Here is a 21,652-nt window from a genome sequence, read left to right as displayed (position 1 = left end):
CACTTATCTACAGAATAAATCAAATTGGCTGAAAGAATGCTCTGCATTCTTTCAGCCTGACAGCTTGGTTTTGAAGTCGGTGTAGACGTTCAATATGCGTAGAATACGTGTTGGCTCAAGACCATACACAATACCAACGATGACAACGAATATAAGAAAATATAGGAAGATCGAACCATGCGAAGTGCGAAAAAAAAAATTATGTCACAATTTCACCCGAAAGGCGAAGCACTGATAGCCATAGCAATGCAACAGCTGTAAAAATGTTCTTAGTTTTATCGGCCCAATAATGTGCAGTAAACATTCGCGTACAGTGTCATGCGCGCAAAGGCAAACACGAACACATCACACTCTATGGGCGCGGACAATGGCTTTCACAACGCTGACATTATGAACAGTGCAAAGAGAAATAGTGAGCAAACGAGATGTGTTTATCCCCACTCTTTTGAGATAACCTGAGATGCAACATTAGGCACGCGGAATTCCGGGTATGCCGGCGGAGACAGCGCTATGACTCTAGAATGCATCACTTGAGAGGCACTGCCCAGCGCTTTGCTGGCGACTACAGTTGGGACAACGAGTGGAGGAAAATCTAAATGGGGGGCATTCTAGAATATATGTTCTCGAACGCCAAAGTTCATTACGTTGCAAACAAAAAGTGATGATGGACAGTTACAGTTTAGCGTTAGCGCGCCGCAAGCGTTCGTTGCGGACACCGCGTTTTAGTTTCGCGGGATAGAGTTTACGTGTCCAAGCTGTGACGCGGTGGCGTCACCTAGCGGAGAGTGAATGCCTTAAAAAAATAAGCGAAAAGAACAAAAAACTGGCAATGCTCGCCTGTATCCCCGCACGCAGCAATATTACTACTTTTTTTTTAGTAACCCCCCCCCCCCCCCCAATAAAGGTAAATAAATATTAACCACTCACCAAAAGCGAAAATTTTTGATCTTGCAGATTTGTTTACACCAATCCTAGGGATTTACACCAATCCTAAGGCCTAGGGACGTTCGAAATGGGAAATGATCTCAAAAACTACGCTAAGTTATCCGTAATACTCTGTCGTCAAAGCTGCCTGAAGGTAAGCGAAGCCATTTTGCACAGTCGTTTGCTACGAAAGAAGTGGATCCGTCCACGTCAACGCTAAATTCAGTTCGAAGCGGGCGTCCAAAACCGCCGCGGCGTTCTACGTACACTACGTTAACCACGCAAACGCGGCAACGCTAATCTGAAAAACAGCGTGCGTACGGTAAACGCTACGGGTCGTTTAGCGTACTGGGCATGTGCATTTCGATCCCGCTATTCCGCTAAGCCCGCTAAACTATAACTGTATTAAAGATGCGAGCTAGTCAAATCGTCGACTACACACACAATAACAATAATAATTGTTGGGGTTTAACGTCCCGAAACCACGATATGATTATGAGGGGCGCCGTAGATGACGGCTCCGGAAATTTCGACCACCTGGGGTTCTTTAACGTGCCCCTATATCTAAGTACACGGGCTTGAGAGCATTTTTGCCTCCATTGAAAATGCGGCCTCCACGATAAACTATGTATGTATAGCTCTTACAAAGAGGAAAAAAAAGAAACTTTAAAGAATGAAAAAGAAAACACGCCGCGCTGTTGAAGTGTCAATTCAAGTGTCAATTCTTGCTTCTTCAATCGGCCAGAGGCATGCGAAGGCCGGCTGTCCTACACTGTCGGTCCCCAAAGGAAACGGGCGACCGAAAAGTGGAAAGGGAGGTAACGATGTCCTCGTGATACTCACATACTGTTCGTCGGCAAGGTCCACAGCCGGGTCGAGAGGCATCCCGCAAACGAAGCACGGTGTTCCACAGCGGGGAGCACGAACAGCCACGCCACGGCCACAGCAGCACAACAGGAGGGGGCGTTCAGGGGTTGGGAGAGAAGACAGAAAGAGGGTGCGAGCACACGGGCGTCGGCACAAAAAGAAAAAGCGCGCGCGCAACGTCCAAGCATTCGAAAACAACGCCCTACGCCGTCAACCTGTGGCGACGGCTATCGCGCGCGCGCGCACGCACGCACGCACGCACGCACGCACACACACACACACACACACACACACACACACACACACACACACACACACACACACACACACACACACACACACACACACACCAGCTGAAGAGGTCACGCCAAGGAGTAGCCACCGCACGTGCCGCGGCCAACGGCTCCGACCGGAGGACTCGGACCGCAGGTGAACTAGACGGCCACAGCTACGGAGCGCGGTCGCCAGCAGGTGACGAGAAATCGCGCTGACTCGCGGTCGCCAGCACGCCGAGAAATCGCGCTGACTCGCAACAACCGACCGAGCGCACGAGTTATACACTACCGGGATTCTGCTGGTCTAAACAACAGTTGAATAGCATGAGAACAACATTTTAAAGGGGCTTGACTTTGGCCACGTGCGCCGTACACAGTGCCGTGACGACGTTGCAGTGTAAAACAACTGCTAGGAAAGTGTAACAATATATTCTGCCATTGCGGAAGTTATAGAAGACTAAAATAGGATTATAACTTGCAGGTGAGTATATATGCTAACATTCTTTAATACTAAAGTGAGTACAAGAACCTGAAGAGGTTTCCCACTGACGTGTCACCACAGTCTGACGTAGGTCTATGTCACGTGGGGACATCAACCCGCGACGTACTAGCAGCAGCTCTGTCGTCTGCCCGCAGTTGTACGTGGCACATGTTAACGACTTCCGGAGTCGCTGGACGAACTGTCGTCCAGCGACCCCGAAAGCGATTTCGCCGATTTCGGCAGCATGCAGGATGCACAGTTCGCAAACCCAGCGAACTGTGTTGGCATCGTCATGATAACGGCCACTGCGGTGGGGCTGGTTTGCAGATGCCGGGGGACAAAAACTAAGATCAACCTAAAATATTTCATACGTGTTTTCTGGCTGCGGTGTGTGAAGAGCATTAACAATGCATGCCAAGGAAACGAAAGATGTCCCTCTTGAGATGCCTCAAAATCGCGTCAGTACTCCTTCAAGGGCAGTGAATTGTCGCCACAACGTCGTCCTGTACGCTCGGGGCCTAAGCAGAGCGCAGACATCATTTTGTGCGCCAAAACCATTCACGAAGCATTTTGCTTCCTTACCGCATATATAATCGAAAAAAAAAAAAAACGCTCGTTTAAGTTTTATATTGCACTCTCTCAAATACACTACGCAGTACGCACAGCAACAGATGTTTCACTAAAAATGCGATCAGAATTTCTAGTATGACACATTAAAGCAACAGTTACTTCTCCAGCTTCGGTAACTTCAACATATATCTGCTTCCTTCTATGCTACGGCAAAAATTTATTTCGCATAACCATCTTATAGCCTGAAGAGTGAGTTAACAAGGTTCCCAGGGCACTGTGTTCGACATTGTCTGGGAAAAGGAAAAATCTAGGGACTTTATGGAAGGCGACAAGGGCAACTGCCGGAATCTGACGATAAGAGAGGAACCATGCGGCGTCGCACCTATAGGCATGCAATAAGAGATCGGCAGCGAAATGTCAATCACAAAGAATCGTTTTGCCGTATTTTTTTTTTCTATCTACGTTCTTCAATAAAGTCAGTTTCACGAGATCTTCACCGGTTGTCCCCCAGGCAAGCAACGCGAACGCAAGAGATATTTCTTTAATATAGCAGAAAGAGGCAGGTGTACTCACGCCCTTCATACGGCGATCCAACAGGACACGAAGTAAACGAGTAGAGGGGGTGGGGAAGGAAAACAGAGATGAACTGTTAAACACAATTACGAGAAACCAACATCTGTTTAGCCTTAGCCCACGCCACCGCGTGTTAACGCTCCATTAGCACAAAAAAAGCAAGTATTTTTCATACAAGTCTGGTATACAACTAACCACGTGGGGTTCTTTAACACGCGACCTAAATGTAAGCATACTGGGTTCCCCTTTCTTTCTTCTCAGGTTCACCCCCGCCGACATGCCGGCGCCGAGGCCGGTATCGAACCCGCGACAGCTTTGAGAACTCACCGTTTCCAATGAGGAAGTCGCAATATGTGCTTAGAGTGATTACTGAGTTAGCGATGCTTTGCGAGTCAGGAAGTTCGACTTCTCACGCCAATAACGTCCACTTCCAATCGGGCTTACTAAGTAAATGAATTTGCGCTATCTGCCACAGGCGATTATACAATCTTTTTTTCTTTTATTTCATGATCAGTAAAACAATGAATAAGTAGAACATACACAACAGCCTCAACTGAACTCTACTTTATACTCTACACTAAAACATCATAACCTCGTAGCAGTCTAGGAATATAAATGTTTTTACTTAAACCGTCAAACCGGAGGACACAACGCGGCCTATAAGATTCATACGGTATAAACATAAATGTGCTGCACTTACCGACGTGAAGTCCTTTTGAAAGTGTAGACAGAAGAACGGAACATGTAAAAAAGAAAAAAACAGAACAGAACTGACTTACAAACAAAATCACACCATGCAACGCCCAAGCAATGAATGAGCATGTCTGTACAAAGCACGTACCATTGAGCGTCATTCACTCCAAGGTTCAGCAAGCACTGTCTTGAGAATATATTAGCAGCGACGCAATTTGAATGAATGAAAGAAAGAAGGAAAGAACGAGAAAAAGATCGCGCATATTATGCATAGCGTACGCAAAACGTCCGCTTAAGTTCAATGATTCTTGACTGTTCCCAAGAAACAATAAGACGGGAGAGGGTAATACTATTATTATGCATACTATAACGAAGCCTCTTTTAAAAATATATAGAAAAAGAGTGAAGCAGTTAACACTGTCGAACTCTGGTACACATCATATTAGTTCTTTTTCCTAAACTCAGCAAACGTAACACAGCGAATTATATATTCACCTTTACAGCGCGAGTCAACGGTCCATACGTGCTGCGCACTGCTGGGAAAAAGGCACGCGCGCTATGTGAACAACTCGAAGCATTGTGCGTACAATCACACAACGCCAGTGGCCAAAGCGCCGCGTGAAGATGCGAGCAAGCTATCTCCCTTGGGGAAGAAGACAGGTTCAAACCCCGCCGCACGCATTCCAGCCACCCGATGCACCCTGGCCGGAAAGGACCCCTCCGCCGACGAGTGGTCTGCGCCTGCTTCGGGGATTCATTGGCCTTCGCCCCTTCCCGCCACTCGAGGGCACCAGGCTACTTGATATCGAGTGCCAGTTTGATTAATCGCCTCGCCAAGGCTTTATCTTCTGGTCGTTACACCGCGCACGCCCACTCCCCCCCCCCTTTTTTTTTTGCTCGCCGGCATAAAGATACTCCCCTATATACACTCTGTCAGATACACCCCTGCAGTCAAACAGACCCTGCGCTCTTCGCAAATAACTTACGTTAAGTCAACGCAGGGTTTGCTATATAGGCCGGCATCCCTGTCAATTACAAGTAGGAGAAAAGCGGCCACTGCTGTTACTGAGCCAGTGGGTGTTCACGAAATGTAAAATGAACTCAACAAATACAGCGTGTCACGGTGAAAAGAGATCTGAAAATATGTGTCGACAGAGCTGCTTGCACCTATGTGCAGCAAGATGCGACAGGCTTTGAGTTGAGACACGACAGGAACAATTTTGTATACCAGTTTGTGATACAAGCCTAGGACAGCTGCATTTCAGAAAAAAAAAAAAATATATATATATATATATATATATATATATATATATATATATATATATATATATATATATATATATATATATATATATATATGAGGAGTGCAGAGGCACTATAGCAAAAAACAACGCGTGAAACTCTTGTCAATGCCAATTGTGCGGACGGACAAGTTGCCTCTGCGAGTTGGCAGAAAAATAGGGGGACAAACTTGCAATCGCAGCAACGTTTTGTGAAAAATACAACACGAAAATGCGAGGACACTCTGGGACGAGTAGGCGGTCACGTCACGGTGAAAAGCGTAGTCGCACGTCGATCGAGCTATAGCTATAAGATTCGTCGATCCGCACCGTGTGCGAACAAACGGCGCCCAAGCGGCGTCAGTGCGCACTTCTATACCACCCTACTTTTGCGAATTTTAAATATTTTTTTCTACGCTTGTCGAACTCGGGGCCTGGTGTAGCCAGAACAGCGTTGCGGACAAGAACGAGCAAAAGCGAGCAAGCTTCTATTGCGCACAGCTGGTCAAGGAAGAGAGCTGGAGACGCGCGCGCGAGCGGTCAGGCGCACGAAGGCTAGTCACGCCGGAGACAGCTGCCAAAAGTGTCACACAGTAGGGCGACGTCAGGGTGCGCTCGCAGCCGGCAGCCCGCGCGCCCGTGAACCGCTGCTGCTGCTGCTGCGGCGGCGGCGGCGGCGCGCGTCCCGCGACGGCGGCCGGGACCCGAAATGTTGAGGCGACGCGCACAACAAAGCGCAGGCCCCCTCCAGGAAAAAGTGACGCCGGCGTCACGACGCGCAGCCAAAACCGATCCCCGAATCGAACAAGACCGGTCGGCCAGCGGCGGCACGTCGCGCCTGCGTCACGCGGCGAACAAAACAAAGGACAGGTAAGAACAACGGCCATCGGCGATGCTGCTGCAGTATAGACTCGGACGACTTCTGGAGGAAATTTCGGCGGCAAAAGTGGAACGAAACGCGGGGGGGGGGGGGGGGGGGGGGCGTACAGAGTCGGACAAGCGCTCGCGAACGCAGACAGCGGCGCACGACTGCGGCAGACGCGAAAGGGCCGCCCGAAACAAAGGAAGCCAGTCGAACACACTGAGGCCACTGCTCCTCTATCAAAATAGCCACACGCACGCTCCTGGCCATCGAGTGAGCACAGGCTCGTCGAATAAGGTTTAAAAGTCAGCACGCGCCGCGGCTTCCCAACAGAGACGCGCACGTGAATCCCCGCCTTCCCGGTCGCGCGGACACATTTGACAGCTCGCGCGCATCACCACCACGTGGACGGAGCCTCGGTCAAGCACAGCAGCAGTGGGAGTGCCACCGCCCCCGCACCGACGGTCCCGGAGGAACGGCACGAGAGGGAGACGCGTGCCTCTTCCTCCGCGAGCGGCCGCGCTCATCCATCACGCTGCCCTGCCGGCTCAACAATTAAGTCCTTCCTCGGTTGTTAGCAGCCTTATTTACACTGAAGCCGGCAGGCCCGCTCGAAAAATAAGAGAGCGACCGGCCGTCTCCACCTGCTCCACTCGCTTTTGTTAGGCACTCGGGAGTTCCCGCTTTTAATGGCCGGGGGCGCTAGGGAGCGAGCTGTAGCAGCTTTGCAACGAGGAGAGCGAAGGCGGCGGATGGCTCGCGCGCCCCGTGGAGAAAGACACGCACGTGATGAATGAGGCAAGGCAAAAAAGCGCTCCGCGACCCGGAAGCGCGCCCACTACCGCGATGAGCCTAACACAGGAGCCAAGCAGGAACGTTCGGCACGCACACGGCACGCATACGGCATGACCAGCAAGTAAAGCGCGTCCAACAGGCACTGTCAAGTGCACGCCCGCGTCAATCCATTAGCAGCAGGCGCCTTCAAGTTGAAACAATCGATCTGTTTACATCTCTCTTTAATCACGCGTAAGACTTTCTTAAAGCAACTTTAAAACTGATAACGCGTGCTGGCCACAAGTCATCCTGGACAGACGCTGCTTTCCAGGGGGGCTGTGAAATGAGACCAATGCTTACAAGCACGACCAAGTTACACAATGGTAATGTACCCTCTTGCATGAATGGCACAATGGTACAGGGAATTTATTCGGGTTCCCACTTGGCAAAACGAGGTAAAAAATACTTTGATTAGAACCGCGACCTCATGTACAGCAATGCAAGAAAAAAAACAGAAAAACAAAAAAAAAACGCTAAAGAGTTTTCTTCCAATCCACTTAGAGCCAAGGCATATCCGATACGTCGGCTCGTTGCTGAAAAGTTCTGGAAACATGAGTAACTCCACACGTTTGCGCCAAATCAGTAAAATTTACCAGGGCGCCATTGTAGGAGTGCATAACGGTACAATGAGATTGGGATGACAGAGGCCGTGCACTATAGGGCTGAATTCGACCCTTCACTAGCAGATCGCTCTGAATATATTGTACAACTCTAATTTGGAGTCTCTTAACGTTCCAAAGTCACTAAGCGCCCATATTTGCGTTGAAGCTTTCAAAACAATATTGGTTGCATAAACTACCGGCGACTACCCGGCAAGCCTTCTCCCTCCAGCCCCTCCCCCTCCCAAGCATAACAACCTCTGCAGAATCTCGGGCGACAAGGACGCATCCTTTATACTTCTCCGCGTAGTGATAAGCAGCACTAGTGGCAGCTCGCAAAACTGGTAACAACAAAGAGAACAGCGAACACGCCTCACGGTTGAAGGATGCCACCCTCGGTCAGCGTGCGTTACACGGGCCGGTCGGGGAACCCTTGCCCGCGTTCTTTCGATCCACAACACCACAAATACTGCATTGCAGGCGGGAAGGGCGCCAAGCGCAGCTGTCTCACAGCCGAAGAAGGTCCACGGGTAACGGACAACGGTGCGGTATTAAAACCCGTGCCCCCCGCGCACGCACCGGACTCGAGCACGAAGATGCAGGGCGGAAACCGCAGAACGGCAGGCCATCGACAAGGGCAATATGAGAGCACGCGAACAGGGAGCTCCCGCCATGGACATACCAAGACAGCAAGGGTAATGTGGTCATTTCCATGCGCGTCCAAGGCGTATGCAAATGAAAACAGCCAGAGCAAGGAAACCGCACCCGCCACACTGCGCCTGGCGGAAAGAACACAATCATGCGCTCCGCACAAGGTTGGCCACCGCGTGAGCGGGCACTCCGAAAGCGAAGCTCGCGGCTCTACAAGGAGCCGGGCGCCCTGGCCTCCTCTGCGCCACCGCCTTCAGGAGCTCTCGTGTCTTGCACCGTCCCAGCTGACGCCCCTTTTACGCCATGTGTGTTTAATGTTGTTTGAAGCTGCACCAAGCAGTGCAAGGAATTTTCATTTCATATCCTTGGAAAAATGGCGCGACAACTTGGAATTTATCAGACGCGAACAATCGCCACATCCTAAGACGCGAAAGCTGAAGACGCCCCCCTCTCAGAACAGTGCTGTCAGGTGATGACCGAAAGCTAACAAGGGCTCTCATTCGCCTTATACCGCATCTCAGCAGTAGCGTGCACGTGCTACACCGTTAGGCCGAACACTGAGCACCGATTATGTGCGCGCTACCTTACAACAGTGAACCCACTGTGCACTAAGTCGCAAATGTACCAGCGCCACATGTACACACGCATCGCAATGCCTTGTGAATGCAAACTGAGACGCACAAATGCCTCGGCCCATGCTCTGAGCCCGTCAGACGATGTGCGTAGCTAACACGACTTCTCGAAAAACTGGGTAGCATGACTGCTCGAAAAATAGCGCAGTATACGTATGTACAGACGGGTCCACTGTTAAAGGGAACACTCGAATGAGCAACTTTCATTTTGTTGGCCCCTTAACGGCTAGTGGATGTGGAATGATTGTACGTGCACGTTACGGTCTATCATAAGGGTTCGGAACTGTCAACCATCAGTAGTGCCATGCAGATCGAAACCACTATGCTTTTCCAGGAGAGCGAAATCCGGAGATACCTGAAACGCAAGTGTTCCCTTGAAGAGTGGACCCGTCTGTACATGGAACACTTCCATGCCCTTGCAGCTTTTATCTCACGGGTAAGCTGTTATACTCACGACTGTAGACCCTATACAGCATGAACCCATACGGGTTTTATGGAGAGAAAGGCAGTTGAATGAGGATTCGTCCGGAGATCGAACCCGTGACCAATGCCTCTCCGGGAAGGTCACTAACATCTGAGCTAAAGAGGCGAGCAGGCCACATAGGCCGAATGAATATGCGTTTTTCTAGCATCCTGGTCAGCTCAATGGTAGAACGCCCACCTCAGAATGGAGCTGGTTGATGATTTGATCCCCGGACGCATTCTCATCCAACTGCCCAACTTTCTCTCCGAAAAAGCCGCGTGTGTTCATTTTGTAGATCCGTGCTATAGGGTGGTGTTTCAGGAAACGTGTCCGAAAATCCTCAGAAATAAGGGATGTTCCGATACTCGCTCGTTACCTTTATAATTACTTTTAAATGCGAAGCATTTCTTAGCGAACTTTTGCGACAGTTTGAGGCGTATCTATCTATCCTATTCTATCGAATCTTATCTATCTCTATCTATCTATCTATCTATCCTATCTATCTATCTTATCTATCTATCTATATCTATCTATATCTATCGATCTGTATCTATCTCTCATCTATCTATCTCTATCTATCTATCTATCATCATCTATACTATCTACTACTATCTATCTAGTCTATCTATCTAATCTATCCTATCTATCTATCTATCTATCTATCTATCTATCTATCTATCTATCTATCTATCTATCTATCTATCTATCTATCTATCTATCTATCTATCTATCTATCTATCTATCTATCTATCTATCTATCTATCTATCTATCTATCTATCTATCTATCTATCTATCTATCTATCTATCTATCTATCTATCTATCTATCTATCTATCTATCTATCTATCTATCTATCTATCTATCTATCTATCTATCTATCTATCTATCTATCTATCTATCTATCTATCTATCTATCTATCTATCTATCTATCTATCTATCTATCTATCTATCTATCTATCTATCTATCTATCTATCTATCTATCTATCTATCTATCTATCTATCTATCTATCTATCTATCTATCTATCTATCTATCTATCTATCTATCTATCTATCTATCTATCTATCTATCTATCTATCTATCTATCTATCTATCTATCTATCTATCTATCTATCTATCTATCTATCTATCTATCTATCTATCTATCTATCTATCTATCTATCTATCTATCTATCTAGCCGCCTACGACTTTGTGCTCTCCTGGCCGTTTCGTTAATCGGATGTATACCAAAATTGGTATGGAATAACATGACCGTATTACGAACATAAATGACAAGTCATAACATGAAAATCATGACATGCATGTCATGAACAGCATGATTTACATTCCACGGCCTTGGGGCTCTTGCGGCCATTCCGTTAGTTTCATATATACCAAAACTGGTATGACGTGACAAGAGTTCATGGCGAACATAATGACAGGTCCTAACGTGCAAATCATGACACGCATGTCATGTGCGGCATGATTTTCATGACATGGTCTCGGGACGCTCGCGGCCGTTTAAATGAATGGATATACACGAAAACTGGTATGAGAAGACATTTCGACATGACAAACATAACTGACACGTGGTAACATGCAAATCATGACACGCGTGTCATGCACGTCATGATTTACATGCCACGCTCATGACGCACTCGCAGCCGTTTCGCTAGGTTGATATACACCAAAATTGGTATTGCGCGATGTGACTGTATGAAGAACATGAATAACGGGTGGTAACATGAAAACCATGATATGCATGTCATGTATGTCATGATTTACATGCCACGCTCATGGTGCATTTGCGGCCGTTTCGCTGGCTTGATATACACCAAAATTGGTATTGCACGACGCGACTGTATGACGAACGTAAATAAGAGGTGGTAACATGAAAGTCATGACATGCGTGTCATGTACGACATGATTTACATGGCACACTCATGGTGCGCTCGCGGCCGTTTCGCTAGATTGATATGCACCAAAATTGGTATTGCGCGATGTGACTGTATCAAGAACATGAATACCAGGTGGTAACATGAAAACCATGACATGCATGTCATGATTTACATGCCACACTCATGGTGCATTCGCGCACGTTTGACTAGCTTGATATAAGCCAAAATTGGTATTGCGCGACGCGCCTGTGTGACGAACGTAAATGAGAGGGGGTAACATGAAAATCGTGACAGGCAAGTCATGTGTGACATGATTTACATGGCACGCTCATGATGCGCTCGCGGCCGTTTCGCTCGCTTGATATACACCAAAATTGGTATTGCGCAACGTGACTGTATGGAAAACATATATGACAGGTAGTAACTTGAAAATTATTATAAGCATGTCATTTACGGCATGATTTACATGCCACGCTCATTGTCCGATCGCGGCCGTTTCGCTAGCTTGATATACACCAAAATTGGCATTGCGTGACGCGAATGTATGACGAACATGAGTGACAGGTGGTAACGTGATAACCATGACATGCATGTCATGTGTGGCATGATTTACATGCCACGCTCATGGTTGACTCGCGGCCATTTCGCTCGTTCGATATACACCAAAATTGGTATTGTGCGATGTGACTGTATGACGAACATAAATGACAGGTCCTAATATGCGAATTACGTTATACATGTCATGTACGGTATGATTTACATGACACTGTTATGGTGCGTTTCCGGCCGTTTAGATAACTGGATATATACCAAAATTGGTATGGCATGACAGGAGTGCGTGATGAACATAACTGACCGGTCATGCAGTGCATATACCAGAATATACGTTTCATTGGCATGGTACATACCACATTGTACATGCACGCGTGCATGGCAAACATGCGATATATGGTGAACTAGATGCCATGGCATGAATGATTTCATTTGGCTCAAAAATAAACAAAGATGTATGCAGCTCTTTGCTGGCTGCTTCGCATTACATCGATTCCCACAGTGCGTGGGATCTGCCGGATTTTTTCTAGGGCGACAGACATCTTACCATTATTACAGCCATTAAATCTAAAATATAATTAACTTTTCAATTATAGGAGATAGGTGGTCGGGTCAAATAGAATAATTGAAGTCCTTCCAGCGAAGAGCCTACTGCCACTTTGATATTTCCAAAAAGCAGCCCCCCTGGTAATTTTTCACAGTGATGAGATTCCACCAAATTCATCGCCGAAACCGAAACCCAAGCGCACGCCATACCGTAGCAGACGACCAGAATGACGTCAATGTTTCCCACAACGATTGCAGTGGTGTTATGTGATTCTGCATTCGTTGACCTATGTGCGCCAAGCGTGCAACCATAAGGGAAGCTCTCACATCGACTAGCGAAGTACGTCGATGGTTGATTTTACGAAGCTGGCTCATAGTATGGCAGTTGCGCTGTTCGGCGCTTCGGTTTCGCCGATGAAATTTATCGGATTTCATCACTTCGTAAAAATTACCAGCGGCCGCTTTCATCTCAAAGCGACAATAGGCTATTCTCAGGAGTGACTTCAGGTCTCCCATATGACCCGACCGCCTGTCTCCTTTACTTAAAAAGTTAATAACTGCAGCTGTAGTTAATCTACCTAATCATTTTAAGGCGTTTGCTGCCACAGAAACAGCAACGCCGAAGGTAGCGAGCAAACATCGCAGTTCCCTTACTTTCACAATTTTCGGACACATTTGTTGAGACACCCGGCCATACAGTTTTGCAGATGACATTTTTTTCTTCCATGAATTTACCTCTATATAGCGCGCTTCCGCCAAACTGATTTGACAGACATCTTACACACGATTGATTGGAGGAATTCGACGTCCCAGATTAACAAAGAGGTTTGAGGAGCTGTAACAGAGCGTCCTGGTCTAATAGCATCTATCTCTCCCTCGCTCATGTGTTGCGAATTATTTAGTCTCCTTCATCCGGTATTGCTAGCTCTGCAATTAAACCTTTGCTCTTAAGGTTTCAGGCATGCTTTGGAGTGGACGCGGAATGAGCACAGCCCACATTCTGAAACGCACATGCGCTAACATTGTATAGACAGCTAGTCCTATGCAAGGGAGTATGATAAGGTAGCAGAAATACTGAGTATTGACAATGACGCAGTCGTCCAAGAATGTCGAACGAAGCGGAAAAGACTAAACCACAGCAAAATTACCTCGCTTTTTCGGCTACCTATTGCCTCTACTCGTGATTCCCGAGCGATACCTATTCGGTGGCTACAAAACCAACCGCCCCTCACCTCCATCATTAAAGGGGCCCTACAACACTTTTCGAACATGCTCAAAAAGCGCTGCCGATCCGTAGTCGAGGCTCCCGAGTACACGCGAGCGAAATATTACAGCGATGCGCACGGCCTGGAATTTACAATAAATTCTCAAAGTCAGCTGAAAATCGCTCCCTCTTCTCTCGACAAATGATGTATTAGTCCGCAAAATATGACGCGATTGTCGGCAGTTCCACCATTAGCTGATGTTATAATCACGATAACACCCTCATTATTACTTTCGTTGTTAATTTTGAGTTCAATAAGTAGATAATATGTATCTTTATATTCTGTTATCGCGTTAAAAACACCGAACAAACATTAATATTAGCACTTCCGGTCTCACCGACAGCTCGTCTGCTCGTAGTTGCGTGGTTCCGTTTTCTTCGCCATGCGCAGTGCCGAAAACGTGAATATTTCTGTGCTTTTGACCATCGCCGGTTGCCGTTGAGAGTGGCAGCCGTTCGAGTGTTGCCTCGTCAGCTGAGAGCTGCATCGTCGGCACGTTCTCACGACCGACCGAGGCACGGGCGCAGCGTGTCTCCGATAACAATGCTGGCGTCCGGTAATGGCGGCGCTTCGGGGTCGTCTGCCAGTGCCGTCTTACGAGGCGGTGTATCGGAGTATGGGCCGAAACCGATCTCAGCTGTCATTCGTTCCAAACGAGCGCGCAGGTTTGCTTCCATGGTTGGCAGAGCGATGAAAACACTACGGCGTTCGAGGTGCACACCCAACATTACCAAACCGACGCGCAGTTTTCAAGCACGCGCGATATCGGCTCCGCTCGACGAGAACGACGCAAGCCGACCGGAAGTGGCGGCACAGACCACGTGGTTGCGCCCAGACGTCAGAGAGAAAAAAATTAAGAAAAAAAACACCGCCGGCGCTCTTGGGCGGAGCCTCGCTCCTCTGCGCTGCTTCCCTCGACTCGCTGCCTAGCTTTCCGCGCGCGCTCGCGGCGTTGAGTTGAGGGGGAAAGCTGCGGAACGTGATCTCTATAATTTGGTAACACCACTTAGACTTGACGGATTCGAAAAATTTTTGCGGCATATGACTCGTGAAGAGTCATACGTCAATAATGAGACTATTCCAATATAACTAAGAAAGGTGTTGCAGGGCCCCTTTCTAAGAAAAGTGAATTACTTCACCGACAGAGCAGTGGCATCGCTACTCTACGTAAGAGAACCGAACATAGTTAAAAGCGACAACACAGTGCACATTGTCAATGGAACACGGCTATCAAAAGTGCGCATTTAGGAAGGGAAGTTACCGACTTCGTCAGCGCTTCGCTTGTGCCATCAATCGAAGAAAGACTAAAAAGTAAACGGTCCAGCTATCAACTCCATCGTTATCGTCATCGCCAGTGATGCTATCGAGGACTTCTGATTTGGAGCAATTTTCGGAGCAGCAAAATCTCCGTTTTGGAGCACTTTGGAGCAGCAAAAATTGTAATCTTGGATCACTTTGGAGCAGATAATTTTGCATCTGGGAGCACTCTGGAGCAGCAAATTTTACATCCTGGAGTGCACTACAGAAGCATATTGCATTAACATTCAAACATTTTAATATTATTATGGGGCTCTTATGAAGGCTAGAAATATTTCGATTCATTGCATATCTCGTGGAAAAAATCATCTCGGGAGAACTCCATACTTCACTCGCTAATGAAAAAATAAGGGCTCATGCAGTTGAGTGTTCTGGATTAACCTCTTCGGCGATTATTTTCGACACTAGCAGATCAACAGAAGACCGGATCAATAAAATTGCATTTTATGAAATAACACTCCAAATACATCTATGTGGTTATCGGCAGACGTGGTAGACAAACGCCATGATGTACAGCAGTGCCTCAATGGCAAAGAGCCACACTGTCCCTAATGCATTCCCCTAAGAAACCTCCAAGGCGAAAGCCAGGTTCTTTTTCTTCTCGATCGACGGGTTGATCCTGCCCCTTTCTCTCTGCAAGCTTTCTGCACCTCACCTGGTTTTGCGCTAGCTCCATGATCAGCGCACCGATCACGGAAGCAGTGTAAAGCGACGATGTCGTGATGACGTCATCACACGACATCACAATATATGATGCCATGATAACGTCACAAGTTTTGACGATCTATGACGTGATGATGACGCCATCACATGATGATTATTTTTCGCATCAATCGACTGACGCCGCCGACGGTCAATTTTCGTGTTTGATGAAGCATCTAAGGCTTTCGCATTAATATTGCGTATTGAACGTTAACAGCCTGGCCGTTAACAACCTGGCCTTACATACCAAACTGTCCTCCACCATGTCACATCTGTGCCATGCGCGAAACAGCTTCGCTTATCATCCACTTCACAGAGTGAAATGGCTCCTCAATTTCTTTTTTATTGTGATAGCAATTATATGGACAGTCTCGGCTGATTTCTGCCATCACCGTTGCCGTAATTTTCCGTATAAAGTCCAAATTAATAACATCACCACGCGCATTCTAGCCGCGGGTAAAAGCTCGCGAGCGCTGGCGACGAACACGCCTCAAGCGGAGATTAAACTTACCGGCCGTCTGTCTCCGTCGCACGGAGAGCGCATGAGAACATCTTCCCGCGTGCGAGCCTGCCATGGATTGCTCATCAAACAGAGAGGAAACGCCCCGCCCGTCTTTCGTAAGGAGCATGAAGGGACGCCAGGGGAGCGGGGGGGGGGGGGGGGAGGGACAGCATCGTTCGAAAGGCGCAGTCGCTTGCACGCGCGCTATCTCGAGGCATCAGGAGACGGCTCGTAAATTTGCTGTGCTCTCAACGCTTACTTCGCGTTTAGAGAACTCAGAGCACGAAAACGCTTCGGTTCCTGGAGCGGTCATATTCCCTTAAACCAGCGTTTTGTATAGTTACGCGAGATCGGATCCAAGCGAGCTAGCTGCTAGCCTTACTTCGCTTAACAATACAATTTGTTGCTATCGCATTCATTGCTTCGCCCTTAAGCGAAACTGTGAGCTTTTTAACCGTCAGCTATTGACCCTGGAAAGCGAGGGGCGGACGTGTAACATGGCGTAGCCACTTCACTGTGGGCTGTCAGTGATGGGCCCGCTACTGACAGCTGCGCATTTGCGGCTGCTCCTACCAGGACATATACTTTTAATAATGAGATGACAATTTAAAAAAGCAAGCAAAAATCCGAATTGGAACCCTAGCACGCGAGCTCGAAAGGGCAGGGCCTTTGGGGGTATTTACCGCAGAGTGATTACAAACTCGGATGTGTGGTGGAAGGAATTACGAAAAAGCTCTTCTGGATGAAGATCGATCCATGGATAAAGTATACCTGAGGAAATGTGTCAACGCGTTCCCACCGTTCGCGTGCTCTTCCATAAACGCGAAGCAAGGAAAATTCGATACTGTTCCATATATCTACTGCTAGCGATCCCAGATTTCATTCCGCGATGTCCAGAAACAGAAGTGACAGACATTTTAGCGGCACGCATGTAGTTATAACTGAACATTGCTTTCCTTACGTGCCGTGCGATGCTTGAAACGAGCTATCAGCAGCGTTTCTAGAACAGACGACGTCCGCCGATGAATCGCCGTCGCACTTTCTCGCTACCAATAGGCCTAGACGTCACCAGCCTCTGCGGATAGCGCGTTTTGCTGTCGAGCTGACTTGCAGAACAGAAGCTGCGTCGGCACCGTGCATGGGCATCGTGGCTTACTCGGGACGCACGCGCGAGTGCTATTTATTCAGCGGAATAATTCTTTGTCCATGGTTGTGAATTTGGCAGCCCCCAAGATCAAGCTGGATACGTTCTGACGCGCCGGCGGTGCGATTGCCGGTGATAGACGCCCCCAAACCCAAGACTTTGGCGCAGTTTGGCGCAATTTTCGTCGATATTATCAGGATGGCGCAGTAAATACAATTTGGCGCACTTTGGCGCAGTTGGCGCAGGAGTGGAATCACTGTCATCGCAAATCATAAAAACAGTGAAGGCTACGATTATAGCCACAAGTTAAAAAAAAAATTATGCACTTTGAAAAGGCACAAGATATTAAGGAATGCGGTGTGACCGAATCCCCGACACCCGCTCCCTTTCAGAGCATCATCCAATGAACAGCCGGCTCAGCCCTGGGCTGCAAGACTACAGATGGATGTATGCGCACGCTCAGACTGCATCGTGTCGCTCTCGTTTACATTCCGCGACGCGTACGCATATTATTACACGGGCGCAAAGCGACGCCAGGTTTACCTTTCTTGCTCAAACACCACCTTTGTTTTCTTTTCGCCCCTGCCGGACAGCTCGATCCAAAAACTCAATACGGCTTACGCGCGTACGGACAGGAGAAGCTGCGCGCGAAATACGGCTGCACAGCTACTCTCGGGTGTAATGCATGGCCGCGTGAACTCGGGGACGGTGACGAATGCGCCTGCCTCCCCGGCAAGCTCATTGGTGCGCCGCGCACACAGCGCTCGGGTTTCCCAAGATGCAAAAATGCGCAGCCTGGCTGGCGTGTACTAAAAGGCTGGCTGAATTTATCGGCGGCAGCTCGGCAGGGAAGCCGCACCAAATCGCGCTTTTTTTTTGTGGCCTTCGAAGTTGGCGTGGCAAACGAACCCGGCGGAGGCCATTGGACCCGCCAGGCATACCGAGGCTGGGCCGGTGTGTGGTCATCACCAAGAGGCTGCGCGCAACGCCACAGAGTGAAACGCTGCAGCGACGTATAGCATGTTGTAGAGCCGGGGTGCTCCGTTTTCTGTATAGTAAAAGGCGCTTCGTTACGACTCCAGTAATGTGATGACCTAATGAGAGCGCGTTTCGTTACGACGCTTTATAGCGCGGTCTTTGCGTCGTTCTACGGGCACAATCATTTGGCCAAATTTGCTGAGAAGCTTTGCAGTATTAGGTTCTGTGGCGTGGCAAAAGCAAATAAGGGACCAAATTGCAACCTCGGAAGTCAGAATTCAAAATCAGCCGAACCACTTCGAGACTAAGACCCGGAAACATGACCGAGCCATGTTGAAAAAGTGAGCAGACCTCGGGGTATACGCGACGGTCTCATATACGAAAATGCGACGGTCTCCTATACGGTCTCCTAAATGAAGTTTCCTATACGAAAATGCAGGCTCCAAGCCCTAAGGGTCCGCCAAGGAGCACATATGTTCTTCGTAAGCAGCATTTGCGTACGAAGTAACACTGAAGGTACTACATGTACGCCACTTTTTTTTTTTTTTTCGGTAGCATTCTTAAAGAATCGCCTGTGACAACGCTATGATCCGTATTTTATAGAGGTCAATTTCGGAAGAGGTGGTAATTGCATGCACTAGAAATCGTAATGTTCAACTGGCTAAGTGAGATATAATGATTCTCCTGGCACACGCTGCAATTATGAAATTTAAGCAGAGATATAGTGATGAAGCCACACCTCTTACCTAGCACTGCATAACTGTCCCTAAAATGCGTCCCGACACAGTGGCGTTCCGCTAACAGTTTCACAAAAGCCCCCATCCTATCATCTCGGAACCAACTTAACTGGGACGCCAAGATTTCGAGCGTGAACGTAGGAACTAACGCGCACTTCCAGCAAGGAACAATTAACCAATGAAATACGCTTATAACAAGCATGGCTGTACGTACGTAAACACTTGGCCAGGAAAGGGACGAGAAAGACACGGAGGGAAGAAGAGCAATAAATAAGTACATGTGCACAGACAAGCAGATGACGTCAACACGTGCCCCGCGTTAAGATACAAATATATAATGTGCGGCCGGTCTTGAGAACAGCTAAGCAGAAGCGACTTGGCTAACAAAATGCTTCAATTTCGAAGATGTAACGTATGTCCTAGCGTACGTAAATATGAACTCATTGATTAGCTACCTGGAAGTTCTGGTTTGTCGTGGAAGTGATGTCAGCCTTTACCTAAAACAAAAAAAAAGTATTCAAACAAAAAAGAAAAACCCACGGTGTATGCATAACATGCCAGTCACCAATTTTTCAACAGAGGCCGTTCTGCTAAATAAACAATGCTAGCCCCAGCTGCACTCTGCCGAACACGTCTACATGACTGAGGAATGACAAATGGCCTGTAAATATTGATTCTTTCCACTCGTTCCTATTCCTTGATATCAAATTTTCCCAGCTTCCCAACCCCGGTGATATCACGAGAGGGGTAGAAACGCTCTGAAAGGTATAGGATTGGAATATAATCGTTACGCTAACGTGCAATCTGGTCCTCGCTATCCTAACATCCGCCACACTTACCGAGATGCCGTTAAGATAATTGTGGCAAATTCTGCGACAATTTAGTGATAAATCACGAAGCCAATTAGCAATATCTACAAGAATGGGCCAACAAATTAAGCTTACGACAAAACAGGCGATTTGACCTCTCAGTACTTTTCTTCTTCCGCTGTGTCTGCTGTTTTACCCTTTGTGCGACAGTGGGACACATACATACGTCCCACTTTTCTGTCTGCAGGAAAAATTTTCTCCCACGTCACCCGTTGCAATTAGCGCAACGATAAGTCACTCATATCTTACCCAAGTCTTCGTAATCCCGAGGAAAATTCTTTTACCACGCTTTCAAAGGGCGGAAGTGGTGCTAAAATGGCGCTGAATTTCGACAAGCTTTTTTTTTTTATGATAGGTTCTGAATTTTCCTCTCCTTCAGATAGAAAGAACCTACCAATCTAAATGCCGAATAACTTCCTCTTTTTCTGGTTTTTCAGAGAGGCGATTTTAGCTTCCAGTCATCACGTGTTTCTGTAAATTTGCGCAAGAACTTCACCGATAACTGCATTGAAACACAATCCCCTGCGAAATTGCCACGCTCATCGCTCAGCGTAACTTGCGGATATTCGTGCGCGGAAATATTTTTCTTGATATATAACTCTTGAAAAGTAGGCACATGTTCAGGGACAACAGCCGTACTCCAAAATTTCGACAGCCAAAGCAAGGACAGGCAAATGGACAAAAAAAAATTGTTGGTGCATGTGATGAAGTAAGCTTTACAGGAACAGACCAAGGCGCTATGAAGGCTTACAAGAGGCGCAGGTGGTGTTCTACTGCTGGAAATGAGGTCCACACAACTTTCCTTAACCCAACTTGAGAAGTGATAAACTGTGCCACTAGCTTCGGCCGTTTCCATCCCAAATACCCCTTGATGAAATCGCGAGCCTTCATGAGATAGTGGGACTGTTTTCCCACTTTTTGAAAACACTCATGAGTGGACTTTTTTTCAGTAAACTACTGGCTTGATTTTGATTAAATTTGTTTTATATTTTTTTGTAGTTTATATCAATATACCACAGTCTGTTTTTACATCATCGTGTCAAAAATATAGGCAAACCTTTAATGATCACTATACAAAAGCAAGAACAAATGTAGACTATTGAGTACGCGCGTTCTGATTAGAAACAGCTTTATTCCGTTAGGCTACGGAGCATATAAACCTGATATTCTAGCCCGCGATGACAGGACCGAGCGCGGCGGCCGACAACATGCCCATATGGGCTGACAAGTTACTATTTCAAACAGCATAGTCCATAAAACATTACGAATGGCTATAACGGCACATTTCATAAAACATTACAAGTTGCTATGTCGCCAGTTGTGTTTACTTTACCCCCGTTACGCATCGACACGAAGTACGATGCCACACCCCCACGTTCAGATAAACGTACTCCAGTTCACGTCACAGCTATCCACGCACGATCGGCTGACCGCGGGAATCCCATCACAATCACCGC

At 47.5% G+C, this 21,652-nt stretch overlaps 1 protein-coding gene across 1 annotated transcript in view; it reads right to left on the bottom strand.

Moving 5' to 3' along the window:
• Nucleotides 1-21,652, bottom strand: part of LOC119375438 (uncharacterized) — a 114,984-nt gene that overhangs the window by 49,806 nt on the left and 43,526 nt on the right. Inside the window, exons 7-8 of the mRNA XM_049412612.1 lie at nucleotides 4,330-4,402; nucleotides 1,768-2,003 (exon numbers count right to left, since the gene is read on the bottom strand). Of these exons, the coding sequence (XP_049268569.1) occupies nucleotides 1,768-2,003; nucleotides 4,330-4,402 (309 nt within the window). The remainder of the gene's footprint in view (nucleotides 1-1,767; nucleotides 2,004-4,329; nucleotides 4,403-21,652) is intronic.

This window comes from Rhipicephalus sanguineus, chromosome 1, assembly GCF_013339695.2.
Source record: "Rhipicephalus sanguineus isolate Rsan-2018 chromosome 1, BIME_Rsan_1.4, whole genome shotgun sequence".
NCBI lineage: Eukaryota > Metazoa > Arthropoda > Arachnida > Ixodida > Ixodidae > Rhipicephalus > Rhipicephalus sanguineus.
Note: the sequence above shows the minus strand (reverse complement) of the source record. Positions and strands in the feature narration are given on the sequence as shown.